Source organism: Enhydra lutris, unplaced genomic scaffold, assembly GCF_002288905.1.
Source record: "Enhydra lutris kenyoni isolate GAN:26980312 unplaced genomic scaffold, ASM228890v2 scaffoldscaffold55, whole genome shotgun sequence".
Lineage (NCBI taxonomy): Eukaryota > Metazoa > Chordata > Mammalia > Carnivora > Mustelidae > Enhydra > Enhydra lutris.
Window position 1 is genome coordinate 5,739,692 of NW_019154139.1, and position 13,533 is coordinate 5,753,224.

The window sequence follows — 13,533 nt, forward strand, 5'->3', positions numbered from 1 at the left end:
GTATTAAGCAGAAACACTCAGGGAACCAACTCTGGTTGCCATGATTGGACTTAAGTGTCCTCACTGAGAGAAGCCAAATCACAGAAGAGCAGGGAAAGGCTTTGGACCCGCACTCATCTGGCTTCAATTCCCTCTTCTTCCTGTTTTATAGCATTAGGCATATCTCTTCCCCTCCTGGGGTCTCCATTTTCTCATCTGAGAATCTGTCTGGTAAGAAACTTGCCCCTGGCGTGGAGCTCTGGTGCAGATCTGTGAAGACAGACCCTGCATGCCCCGCTGGCGAGTCCTGACCTCTCTGTCCAGGCTGCCGGCCCTGTGCATCCGACCCCGATGCTCCCTGGTAGGGGCGTGGTGGGGTGGGACTCCCCCACTGGGGCCCATCCGTGCACAGAACAGTTCCACGGGAGAGAGGGACGAGGGCTGTGTGCCTCCCGCAATCCAGGAGGGCTTCCTGGGGGGCGCAGTCTGCATTTCCTCTGCAGATGAGGCCTGAGCACCTGCCATAGGCCACGGGCCAGAGCCAGAACTCAGGTTGTCTGACTTCCAGATGTAGGCTTCCTCCTGGCCATGCGGGACCTCTCATCCCAGAGTTTTCTGAGTCCTATGGGGGCCAAGGAACTATGTGTGCCCGGCTGCCCCCCTCAGGAGGGCTGGGGGTTAGGTATTTCCCATAGTGCTCTGCCCCAGGTCAACCGAGCCTCCCCCAGGCCCACGGGTAGCTGTCTCACGGACCCAGCCCCTCCCACTGGCCACTCTCCAGACTTCACTGTGAGTGCCGTCTGGGGGCTGAGCCCTGGGGCGTGAAGGGTGTGAAGTGGGCATCAGGCCCTTCATCCAGCCCCTAGAGAAGTTGGTCATGACCACAGGCTACCCAAAGGGATTCTGAGACCGTGGTTTCCTGCCCAGCTTGAGGGAGGTGTGTGTTTGGACCACAGTGGAAAAGGGTGCAGAGGGGGCAGCCCCCTCTTCCCTCCTGCTTAATCTTGGGGCTTTGTCATTTGGGAGTGGGGAAAAGAAATGTTTACACGGCCTTGCATTTGTTTCAAATTATTCACCAGTGCTGGAGAGTCATTGTTCCCGGCTAGTGTAAACAGTGCTGTCCCAAGGCCCAGCGCTCAGCCAGCTCATTGAAGTTGTCGATGTGCAGCGTCAACAGCCTTCTGGCTCCCGGCTCCCAGGGAAGTGGGGAGAGGGGCCAGGCCAGATGGGTGGCACTGGGGAGCTCATTCACGGTGGGGTCCGAGTAGTGTTTTCACACCATGAATTCGGCACTCAAGGGCCTCTGTTTTGTTTGGTTTCCAATTGAACCTTTGCTAGAGCTGGGGAGGCCGAGGCACAGAACAAGGAGTGTGAGAACCACAGGAAGAAGAGCAAAGAACGTGGTTCGAAGGGGTCCGGGCTGAGTCCCACAAGCAGATCTCGCCGTTACATGCATGCCACCACACGTGCCTCTGTGGGGCGTCCCTGGGGCAGAGATGGGACGGAACCCCAGGCGTGCTCCTGCAGGCTGGCTCTGGCTGTGCATGTGCGTCAGGGCTTCGCAGACGCGTTCAAGGTGACCCAGCTCCACCCACGTTCAGAAGAGCTGGTTCTTCATAGCCGTAGTCTGAATGTGCTTGCTGGCGTGGCCAGCTTCGGGGTGGGGCAAAGGCTCGTGCTCAGAAGGCGGACAGCAGGTTCAAGTCCTGCCTTTGCTCCGAGCAGCTGTGCGATTTTGCTCAAGTGACTCTGGCCGTCTGTGTCTTGGTGTCCTCATCTGCACAACGGAGGCATCCCCGTCGGGGCGGCAACAAGGATGGAGTGAGCTGGTATCTGTGAGGCCCGTGCCGGCACGTAATGAGCGCTTGAGGGATGTTCGCTTTGCGTTGTTATTGGTAGGACGAGCAGGACTTGGTGCCCGGCTTAGAGCCATTCATGGTCTAGTGCAGGCAGGGGACAGATCCCCGGAGGCAGACACTACTGAGGGGGAGGGGAGGTGCCCCCCAAGGGTGACACTGGCACTGGGCCTTGAGGGAGCCCTCACTAAGTCAGAGTCTGTGAAGTTTTCAGAATAATCCCTCTCTGGCCTTCCCGGCTCCCCTGGGAGCACGCGCACTCGGTCTCCCCTCAGCAAGAGTCGCCTTCCCCACTTCAGCTCTAACGGTTGGTAGCTTTTAGAGTTCAGAGCTCTGCCCCCTTCAGGCTGCCGCACAGCCGACATTTGAGCTTGCCGGAGAACAACGGCCTGCCTCAGCCCCGGCCTCAGCCCCGGCCTCAGAGGCAGCCGTGTGGTCTCTCGGGTGGCGAAGCGGCTGTCATCCCTAAGGCTCAGTGGGACCCAGCTGACACCGTTCCAGAGCTGAGTCCTCTTCTGGTTCCACGCAGGTCAGTCTGCCCGGGGCTTCTGACCTGGGCAGATGTGAAGAATATCCACATTCTTTTCGTTCCAGTGCTAAACGACAGCTGTGTTTAAAAGAACCGTGTGAAAAGCTTACTACCAAAGCGTGTGTGTGCGCGTCTGTGTAAGTGCGTGCTGGGGGGCAGGGGATCGGCTAGAAGCAGCCAGTAGCTCACCTTGCCCTTGTGGTTTCATGTTTTTGCCTGTAAAAATGACAATACAGACGTGGCACATTAAGGTTTAAGAAGCCCGTCTCTCATTAAACAAACCGACAGTGCAGGGGTTTATGACTCTGGTAATTGAAACATGCTGTTCTCTTCAAGACCAGAACTCCATAAAGACTCTTTTCAGCCAAGAGCACCCTTTGTGCCAGCGGCCTCTGGTCAAAAATGAGTGTCGACCCGAAGGTCTGTCTCTCCCGGAGAGTGGGGAAGACTGTTTGGCGACCTTCCGTGGCTGCCTTGGCGACCAGAGGTCAGGGCCTTTGAAAAACTTCCCCGTTCTCTAGACTTTTGAAATCAATTTGTGAGGCAGAAGGCAGGCTGACCCGTCCTCTAGCCTCTCCCCGGCTGCCAGGTCTTGTGTTACTGGTTGTGAATCTGAGGTGTGATTGAAGAAAAAGGGGGCATTAGAGTTGGGTTGGAGAGGCTCCGTGTGTCGAGGGTAGACAGCGCCGGTTGCACAGTCTTCCTCGAGAGGGAGAGGCCGGCAGCGTCAGTAAGATCACAGTCTAGGAGTCAGGCTGCCAGGTGGGACTTCAGGACAGGTGACTTGGCCCCTCTGGACCTGAATTTCCTCATCTATAAAATGGGCTACTACCGGAATCTGACGTACGGGGTTGCCGTGAGGGTTAAAGGAGTTAGGATAGGTCAGATACTTGCAACGGCACGGGTCACACAGGATGCTGAGGGTCAGCTGGCATTACAACCATTGTAACTCTCTACCTCTATGGAGTAACTCCGTGGAGTACTGTTATGGAGTACCATGTAGAGTATGTCCATGGAGTACTACCATAGAGTCCTGCTGTGGAATACCACTAGAGAGGGTCACTGCAGTATAGCTCTGTGTGGTGTCGCTGTGGAGTACCACACGGGGTACCTCTGTGGAGTATCACTGAGGATGCAGCTCCGTGGAGTATCACACAGGGTACCTCTGTGGAGTATCACTGAGGATATACCTCCGTGGAGTATCGCACAGGGTACCTCTGTGCAGTATCCCTAGTTCTCTCTGTGTAGCGTTGCTGTGGAGTACCGTGTGGAGTACCTCTGAGTGTTGCTGTAGCATCACTCTGTGCAGTACCGCCAAGGAGTACCACATGGAGTACCTCTGTGGAGGGTCACTGGAGTGTCGCTCCGGGCAGTGCCTGCTGTGCAGCCTGGGGAAACTGATCACATCCGTGTCCCTCTCTGTGTCCTTGCAGATGTGGACGAGTGTCAGGACAACAACGGCGGCTGCCAGCAGATCTGCGTCAACGCCATGGGTAGCTACGAGTGTCAGTGCCACAGTGGCTTTTTCCTCAGCGACAACCAGCATACCTGCATCCACCGCTCCAACGGTGAGTACTGCCCGTGCTGACCGGGCTCCCCCCGCCCCCCAGAAACAGGCGGCCCCTGGAAACTCCCTTCGCCGCGTCTTGATTCCGGGGGCCTCAGGGTCCGGGCAGGGAATTTTGGTGGTGGCCTGAATGGCTGTTTTGTGCTTCTGGTGTTGGTTCTGCACGGAGCTCCTCCCAGCTCCGCCCGCCGCGCCGTGGCTGTCGGTGTTCCCGGTGTTTTTATGTGGAGACAAGGTGGGGCCACGAATGGGCAGATGTGACCAGAGAAGCTGTTTTCCTTTCTGGGCTGAAGGCTGGCTGCGGCCAGGATGAGTGGGGCCCCATCCCCCACGGTCCCCTTCCCCAGGGTGAGCTGGAGGCCTGACCAGGCCGAGTGCCAATTTCTCGGTCCCCGCACGTTCACCGGGTCACTGGCCAGCAGAGGGTCCTTGTGGCCGGGAGCCTGCTGCCGTCTGGATGCTTGGGGGGGGGGGGTGCGGGCGGGCCAGCCGGAGTGCCGGAGGAGGCTGGGCACAGCCCCAGGCTGGGACCGAGCCTGGCCTCCAGCCAAGGCCAGCAGGTGAAGGGCCTTGATTTCAGGGGAGGCTCCTGAGAGTTTGGGCCCAGGGCAGCAGGACCGTGAGGTGAGACAGAGGGCCAGAAGGCAGGACCCACGTGCCTAGAGGAGAGGGGCTTCTAGGTGGAGGGAACAGCATCTGCGGAGGCTTGGAGGCCTATCCCTCTTAACATAAAGGCAAGGTCTGGAATCCCGAGGCGGGCTGTGCGCCACAGCAGAGTGGGCTGTGGGCGAGGGCAAGAGCCCACACTCCTGGGGCCTGGCCTTTGTGTGTGGTCAAGAGAGTGGTGGTTTTAAGTTATCCATTTTTCAGTCAGTACTTTTTAATGGAAACAACTTGGCCAGAAATTTGTCATAGAATTTTAAGACCCATTAAAACAAAAGTTTAGTAAGGAAAAAAAAAAAAAAAGAGTAGATGGGGAAGGAGGCCAGGGCAGCCACATGGCCCCAGCCTGAGCCCCGTCCCCAAGGAGGAGGTGTTCGAGGGGACTGGCCTGTAGTCTGCGGCACCGGCAGGAGGCCAGGGAGGGGCTCACACTGAAAGGGGACAAATCCTGGGCTCCGGGGCAGCCTGATACGTGTGACCCCAGCTCTGCTGCTCCCGGCCGGGGAAGCCCCTACCGCCCTGAACCCCTGAGCTTCCTCACCCACAAAGTGGACATGTGGCACTGACCCACTGGGGTCTTTGGAGGATGGGACGGGAGCTCGGGTGTGAGGTGTGCCGCGCACTAGAGCTACAGAGGCTGCAAGGCGGGGCTCGGGGGCGCTGGGTGTGATTGTTACCAGAGAGCAATTCCTGAGAAAGAAAAGAGGGAAATACTTAAAAGTATAAAGCCCAAAGCAAAGAAGCAAACCTACTTTCCTGTCTGCCTTTCAGTACTTGGTGCTTGTTTAGGCATTTTCCTCAGAGACAAGACCGGCCTGGTGGTCCCCACACCGCTGTGTCCCCAGAAGGATGCAAAGGCCGAGCACTGTGGCCCCTGGCCACTCGCCGCAGCTGCCTTGCGTGGACCCCCCGGCAGCCCGTGCCCGTGAGGCCGCCCTGTGGGGCTGTGGGGCTGTGGGGTCGAGCGCCCAAGAAGAGGACCCGGCGCCCAAGTCGAGTTTTATAAGAAGCAGATTTATGGGGAAGTGAGTGAGTGGCGGTGGTGGGAGGGGCATCCTGCTCTCATCAAGGAGGGGGTTTTACAGGGGGACTGCTCTGAGCAAGCTGTAAAGTCCCTGAGGCCAAGGTGGCCTGAGCTTCCTCTCCAGCCCGGTTGTATGTGCTCTGTTCCTTTGAAGAGCGGCTTTCCCATGAGCGGGGCTCCAGGTGAGGTCGCCAGGCCCCTGCAGGCGAGGAGGGCAGGAAGGGGAGCCGGTGCGGTGTAAGATGAGAGCCCGCAGCTGTGTCTGTTTGTGACCGGGGCCTGGTCTGGCTACAGGTGCCACAAGACAAACCTCAGCATCAGCCAGAAGAGTAGGTGGGGGCCACGTGACAGTGTGGGGGCAGCAACACTGGCTGCTGTCGGGTCCCGTGCTCACTCCAAGCCAGGTCCTTGCAGCGACCTGGTGAGGCAGGGATATTATAACCCTGTGACAGGTGAGGAAGCCAAAGCAGTCAAGTTAGGAGCCTTGCCCAAGGTCACACCATAGGGAAGTGGCAGAGTCAGGACTCCAGCCCACGTCTTCAGCTGTGATGAGATGGGGCTGCTGAGGAGGAAAGAAGGAAGCCAGAGGAATGGACAGGAGTAGGCAGATGCCACATGTGAGCTGAAAACAGATGACCAGCAAGACCATCCATGGGAGGAGTTTTGGGGGGCGGTAGCATGCCAGGCAGTGTGTGTGCAAAGGCCCTGAGGTAGGAATGGACGAGGCTCTGGTGAAAAGCAGAATGAAGGGTAGGGTGGTGAAGCACCGAGAGCCAAGGGGAGAGGAGCCCAGGACGAAGGGAGTCTGGCAGAGCCCAGACCCCATGAGGCTGGTAGAGTGTAGGTAGGAGTTTGGATCTCATGCAGAGGGCAGCCCTAGGAAATGTGCTGGTGGGGAGAGTGGAGGCCTTCAGAGCATCTCAGATACTGGACCTCAAATTACTTGTACGGTGGAGCCTTGAGGCCACGTGCCTCACCCTTCCCAAAGGCCCTGGGGTGCCAGATCCTGAGCCAGGAATTAAGGTTTAGCTGGAACACAGATCTGGAGGCCTCAGCCCTAATCTTTGTTAACCAGCACCAACCAGCATATTGGTTGAAGAAGTCCCTTTTCTTACTGCGATTTTTGTGTGACTCTCCCAAATTTTGTTATTTTTTGAATTTTTTCTAAAGATTTTATTTATTTGTTTGAGAGAGAGAGAGAGAGAGAGAGAGTGTGTGTGTGTGTGTGTGTGTGTGTGTGTGTGTACAAGCAGGGGCGTGGCAAAGGCAGAGGGAGACTGGGAACCTGATGTGGGGCTCGATCCCAGGACCCTGGGATCATGACCTGAGCCAAATGAAGGCAGAAACTTAACCCACTGAGCCACCCACGCGGTATGAATCTCCCAGTTTTTAAATCTGGGCAACGAGTCAGTCTAAAAAGCAGCAGACACCATCTTGGACCTCTCCTGAGGGACAAGTGGCAGCTTTTCCAGGGTCCCCAAAGGCTGTGTGGAAGGTCCGAAGAAGACCCGCTAAGTGCATGGCACTCTGCCTCCCTCCTGAGCCTCCACTGGCCGTGACAATTGCCCACCACAACTGTGTGTCAACCAGAAGAACGACTGTTAGAGCTCGAAATCAGAGTGTCCAGGGTGCGGGGACCCAGCTTTTTCTGCACCTAAGTGTCCTCTGATCCCTGTTGCTGCTGGGACAGCCTATGAGTCCAGAGCCATCTGGCGAATCAGACTTCTCGTGTCACCTGGCTCTTCCTAATGCCCGTCAGCTTCTCGGAGCCTCCCCAGAGCAGAGAGAAATGCACGAAGGTTGGTTCTGATTAGAGGGGCCTGGATGCATGAGCAAGGTCAGCCGGGGTCAGTCTAGGCTCCTGGCTGAGAAACAAGAGCGTGGGACTCGGCCCTCCTGAGCGCCCCCACTTCTAGGCACCAGTGCAAGCCCTGGCCTGAGGCACGTGGATCTGGCCAGGCTGGGGCTGGGAGTTCTAGGTTTCAGCTGTGCTCCGTCTCCACCGGCCATGGGACCTCAGTGCAGCCACTCCTGCCTCTCTGGTCTCCTCCTCTGTAAATCGGGACCAGTGAGCCCTCGCAGGCAAGTGAGGGAGCCACTAGGGAGATGCTCTGAAGCAGTCAGATGCAATCCCTTCCCTGAGGTGGCCGCTCCCAGGCAGCTTCTTCCGACCTTTAGAACTCAGGCTCAGTTTGGGGAGACAGCTGTCCCTGTGTGCCAGCACTGGGCGGGAGGGGACACGGGTGCTGTTTCTGGCACCATTGTAGCCTGCATTTGCTCCCACTCAGCCTCCGGCAGCCAGTCCCGGCCAGTCCTAGCCTGTCTTGCCACCTTGGTGGTCGTGTGCTCTGGGAGCCTCTGCAGTCCCAGAGTGGATGGGCCACCGAGGAGCCAGAACCTTCTAGCTCTCTCTCTCTCTCCTGTGCCTGCTCTTTATTCTTAAATTTATGTCACATCTGTGCTCCAAGAAGGTCTTGCCACCTGGATGAACTTGTCTCTTTCCTCCCAATGAAGAATTCCTTCTTTGGGTCTAAGCAGCATTGGTTTAAGAGGAGAAGGTGCTCAGAAAGGCACGGGTCTGATCAGCAGGGGGTCTGCGGGCTGCGTCTCATTCATCCTCGTACCAGGTGTCTGGCGGGTCCCCGGTGCAAGGGAGAATGCTCGTCAGTGTCTGTCCCGGTGCTGAATGTCCACAGACACCTGGGCTGCCGCGGCGGGTGTCAGCCGTTCCGTCCTGCTGTTGCGCATTGGGTCTCACTGGGAAGACCACGGGGCGGGGGAGGTTCCACGAGTTCACACAGTCGGAGACTGGGGGCTCTGGGCTCGCCGGGGACGTGCTTGGGCTTCGCACCAGCTGTCTGCCTCGTGGGAACCTTCTCGCTTGTTCCGGAGCTTATAGCTACACCCCAGATGATTGCCTTGTGCCAGGATGGCCTCTGTTAAATCACTCTCTTAGAGCTCGACATGAAATAGTGTTGGAGTCTGTTCGTTTCATCTACAAGTCTGTGAGGGTAAATACCCCAGGGTAGCAGAAGACAAAACAACAGGTTTTTTTTAAACTTTTTATTGTGAAGGAGTTACAGATTCATAAGAAAATGCAAGAATAGTAGAGAGAGGTCCCATGAACACATCGCCCAGTCTCCCCGCTAGAGAGCATCTTCCGTCTCTGCAGAACGGCACCAGCCCCGGGAGCTGGCGTCTGCTGTGTGCACACGCGGTTCTGTGCCTCCTACTGGGTGCAGACCCTCGGAGCCCCCCGGCACTCCCGCAGTGCGCGTCAGAGGGGCGCCTGCTGGCTCAGTCACATATGGAACTCGTGACTCTTAATCTCGGGGTTGCGAGTTTATGCCCCACGCTGGGTGGAGAGATTGCGTCAATAAATACAGAATCGTTTTTGAAAAGCATTCCCACCGTCACAGTGACGGCCTAGCTGAGTACGCCGTTGGGCACACCGCCAGCTCTCTCCCTCTCTTCGCTGGGGGCTGTACGAGGCCGCGTCTAAACCACACGCCTCGAGAGTGAGAGGAGGCATGATTCATGGTGACAGGGCAGCAGGGATAACCTGGGACTGTCCTGGGCAATCCGAGGCCTCAGGTCACCCTAATATCACCTCATTTAACCCCTTGAACCTTTGAAGGGAGTTGCTAGCTGCTCCCCTGTGCAGCTGTGCCCAGAGTCACGGGGCGCCCAGGGCTCCCACCCCTGTCCCAGGCAGTCTGGCTTCAGATCCTGACCACCTCCTGGGGCTGCCTGCCACCACTTAAAGCAACCACGACCATCCCACAGTTCACATCTTCTTCAGTCAGCCGTGAAATGGGCTTCTAAAAAGAGGAGGGACTTCCTCACCCACCGGTACTCAGCACCCCGGACTGGCGTTGTGATGCCCAAGCGTGCACCCTGGGCATGACGTGGTGTGGCCTGGTGTGCTGACCACCCATGGTCAGCGTGGGCCCTGGGCAGCAGCGCTGAGGGGCTCGGCCAGTGGCCTGTTCGGCTCAGAGGGAACGCCGTCTGGGGCCCGGAGCCTCGGAGAGGTAGAGCATGTGGAAGAAGCCCCCGAGAGCAGGTGGCCCCCGAGGTAGCCAACTAGCAGAGAGTGAGTGGCGGGCAGTGGGCCTGGGTCTCTTGGAGGATTGGGGAGGGAGACGGGCCTTGGGGGTTGTGGAGGGAAGGAAAGGGTGAGAGGCTGCTGGGACCATTGGGGTCCAGGCCTTGGTTGAAAGTAATGGATCAGAAGCAGCTGACCTTGAAAAGCCACTCAAAGTGGGCTATGGAGACAGGCAGAAGCCCGAGACACAGGTGCAGGCCACCGCCACAGGGTCACAGACACAGAGCCTGCCTCCTTCTGTCCTGGGCCCAAGTTCTGGGATCACCTGGAGCAGGTAGGGCCCTCAGCACCACCCCCTGTGGGGCCATCTGATGGAGCCTGACGGGTTGGGCGCCAGCTTTGTGCCGATGTCAGGTCACGTCTGTGCCGTGCGGGGAGGCAGCTCCCACTGGGCTCCTCTGCGTGCTTGATGCTCCTCAGATATGGTTGTTCTGGATTTTGCTTCCAGCCTCGCCTGGACTCTAGGTATCCAACCGCTTCTGCCCCCAGCACTCTTGTCCTCTTCCCCACGGGCCGTCTGGCTGGCCTGGCCTCCCCTCTTGCTGGGGTTCCTCTGATAGCCAGGATTTCAGCTCTGTTCTGGTTGGCCAGGAGAGGCCTTATCCCAGCAGTAATTCTCGCCTGTTGGACAGTGAGTCCCGGACCCTGAAACCAGACGTGAAGTGGGTGCAAATCAGAGGGTCAGGATTTGGTGCTCAGTGGGAGTTTGGACTTGCTGTGAATGTTACGGGCCACTTGTCAGTCCTGGGGGTCGGGGCATGGCCCACCATTTGAGACTGTCCCTGAACACCTTGGGGTGGACAGAGAGATAAAGCAGTTTTCTGGCAAGTGGCACTGGCGGCCATCAGGGTCTGAAACTTCCACGGGGGCAGTGTGGGTGGAGAAGAGGGTGGCTGAAGAGAAGAAGACAGAAAGGTGGACGAGGGGAAGGTGACAGGAGGATGGAGGGAAGATGACAGGAAGATGTGGAAGGAAGGTGACAGGAGGGTGAGGAGAAGGTGGCAAGAGGATGGAGGGAAGGTGACAGGAGGGTGAGGGGAAGGTGGCAGGAGGAGGAGGAAAGATGACAGGAGGAGGGGAGGAAGGTGGGTGAGGGGAAGGTGGCAGGAGGATGAGGGAAAATGACAGGATGAGGGGAAGGTGATAGGTCGAGGGGAAAGTGACAGGAGGATGGGAGAAGGTGATAGGAGGGTGAGAGGAAGGTGACAGGAGGATGAAGGGAAAGTGACAGGAGGGTGAGGGGAAGGTGACAGGAGGATGGAGGGAAGATGACAGGAGGATGGAAGAAGGTGACAGAAGGATGGAAGGAAGGTGACAGAAGAGTGAGGGGAAGGTGGCAGGAGGAGGAGGGAAGATGACAGGAGGAGGGGAGGAAGGTGACAGGAGGATGAAGGGAAGGTGGCAGGAGGATGAGGGAAAGTGACAGGATGAGGGGAAGGTGACAGGAGGTTGAGGGGAAAGGTGACAGGAGGGTGAGGGGAAGGTGGCAGGAGGATCAGGGAAAGTGACAGGATGAGGGGAAAGGTGACAGGAGGGTGAGGGGAAGGTAGCAGGAGGAGGGAGGGAAAGTGACAGGAGGATGAGGGAAAGTGACATGAGGGTGAGGGGAAGATGACGGGAAGGTGACACGAAGGTGAGGGGAAGGTGACAGGAGGGGGAGGGGAGGGTGACAGGAGGGGGAGAGGAGGGTGGCCAGGCAAGGGTGAGAGGCAGGGTAGGCAGGGAGTTCTGCAGAGGTGTGCTGCCCGCAGGCGCGGGCTAGTTCAGTGGCGGCTGGCTCTGGACAAGGTGGGGCCGTGTCCTCTTTAACCGAGGGAGCCCTGGAGGGGAGCCTGGGGGCTCAGAAGCAGCCGCTCTTCCCGGGACGCTGAAAATGCAGGTCATCCCAGCCCTCTCAGTTGGGGCCCTGATTCACAGATGTCCAGGAGAGGCTTGTGCGAAGGGCAGGCGCCGGCCCCCTGTCACGGTCAGCTGACGCAGGCCTGGCCCCAGCCTGGGGCCAGAGTAGGTCACTGGGAGTTGACTGGTATGAGGAGAACTCGGAAATCTGGGGCTCCGTCAGGGTTTAGGGGCTTGGGATAATTAACTGGCGTTTCTGATCCCCCTGTATGTGTCCTGGGGGCTTGGGGACAGCACTCTGCCGTCCTTACTTCACTCGGTGACCTGTGACCAGGCATGGAAAGGGGCTGGGCTCCCCCATCCCGCAGTGCTCAGAAGCCCCACCTCTGAGCCAGGGCCCGTCCTCCCGGAGCACACAGACCGGGGGAGGCAGACGCGACGGCGTGCGCCATGGGCCCGAGTGTCCGTGTGTGGAGGGCCCTGGCACAGGGGCCTGGGGCGGCGGGGAGGGCTGCTGGGCTCACTCAGGCGGCAGAGGAGACCACCTGCTTGCTGGGTGCCGCCCTTCAGGTTCAGTCCTTCCAGCCAGACTCCCGGGAGGGCGCAGCAGAGGCCCTGCAGGTCGGGGCCCTCCAGTGGGCCACAGCGAGACGACTCCAAGGAGGCTGAGTGCGCCTCGTTGTCAGGCCCTGCGTCCACTGCTCAAAGCCCATACTGCCTAAGAACTGACTGGGGAGCTCCCTGGCAAGGGTTGCTGGGGAGTTTGGGCAGATCCCTGGGGGTGGGCCAGAGCAGAGGGCCACCAAGCCCCAGGAGCCCCAGGGCCCCAGGAGCAGCCTCTGGCAGCAGCCACCTCCTGCCTGGCCCAGCAGCATTTGTCCCAGACCCTCCTTCCATGCTCCCCCAGGGCTGGTCCTTGACCATCCTCTGGACTTTGTCTTCCACCCTGCCCTCCTGCTCTCACTTGCCCTTGGCCTTGGCCTGCAGGCAGATTGGACTCTATGCCTCAACCCCCTTCTCAGCCAGCAGGTGCGCTCCCGTGCTAGGCTCACCCCCAGCCCTCTGCCACTCAGCTTAAACTCCCAGTCGCTCCCACACTTGTAACCACCTGGGAAGCACTTTGGGTGAGCACAGTCGTCCCACCGCTAGACGGAATGCTGAGCTGGGCCACCCTGTGAGACAATACTCAGGACGGGGCAGAGGGGTGGCGGACGGACACATTTCTAATGCCAAAGCCAGTTTCTCTTCTGCTGCTCCATGCACGTCCAGACTCCAGTGAACAAGCCTACGGGCAGACCCACAGTCCCTTCTCAGTACCCCAGCCACATGCCGCGGCTGAGCCTCCTGCCAGTGCTCCGGGCTGCCGGGCTCCTGTGGCCTCCCGAGATGTGATCCCCGCATCACGGGATCCGGGCCAGGCCGTGACCCGGGGGACTGCAGTGTGGCTCCTGCAGGCCCAGGAGCATCCCCAGCATCCGTCGTCAGCTCTGGGTGCTGGGGACCCTGTGAGTGTGGGTGGTGGGAACTTTCTGTTTTCAATGAGGGGAAATAGCATGGCTGCACGGAATCCAACTCCTGCCTCAGGGCAACCCCTTCCGGCTGCTCCTTGGGGTGGACCGGCCAGGCTAGAGCAGGGGCCGGGGCAGGGGGCGCACAGGTTCTCCTCGCTCCTGCCTGCTGCGGCCCAGGTGGGCCGGAGAATGAACAGCTCTCGCATTCAGCAGGAAAATTTATGGTGCTGCCGGAGAAGGCCTGGCCTGGCCCTGTGCAGTCCGGAACGGCCCTTGAGGCGGGGACAATAAATCCAGCCCATTATTTTTTATGAGCCTCCCACCCCATAAACAACTCCTTTGGCTGGTGAGCCCAGCTTCACGCCCTTCTCCTGGCCTGGCCTCCAGCCAGCCCTGGCCAGGCACCGGGACCCCAGCACCGACGGCACGACGTCGGCAGGGACATCTCCCCTGCTGC

At 58.9% G+C, this 13,533-nt stretch overlaps 1 protein-coding gene across 2 annotated transcripts in view; it reads left to right on the plus strand.

Moving 5' to 3' along the window:
- The window catches only part of LOC111157667 (signal peptide, CUB domain and EGF like domain containing 1), a 138,899-nt gene that overhangs the window by 47,364 nt on the left and 78,002 nt on the right, over positions 1-13,533 (plus strand). For both annotated transcript variants that reach the window (XM_022519283.1, XM_022519284.1), the window contains exon 4: positions 3,798-3,932. In XM_022519283.1, the coding sequence (XP_022374991.1) occupies positions 3,798-3,932 (135 nt within the window). The remainder of the gene's footprint in view (positions 1-3,797; positions 3,933-13,533) is intronic.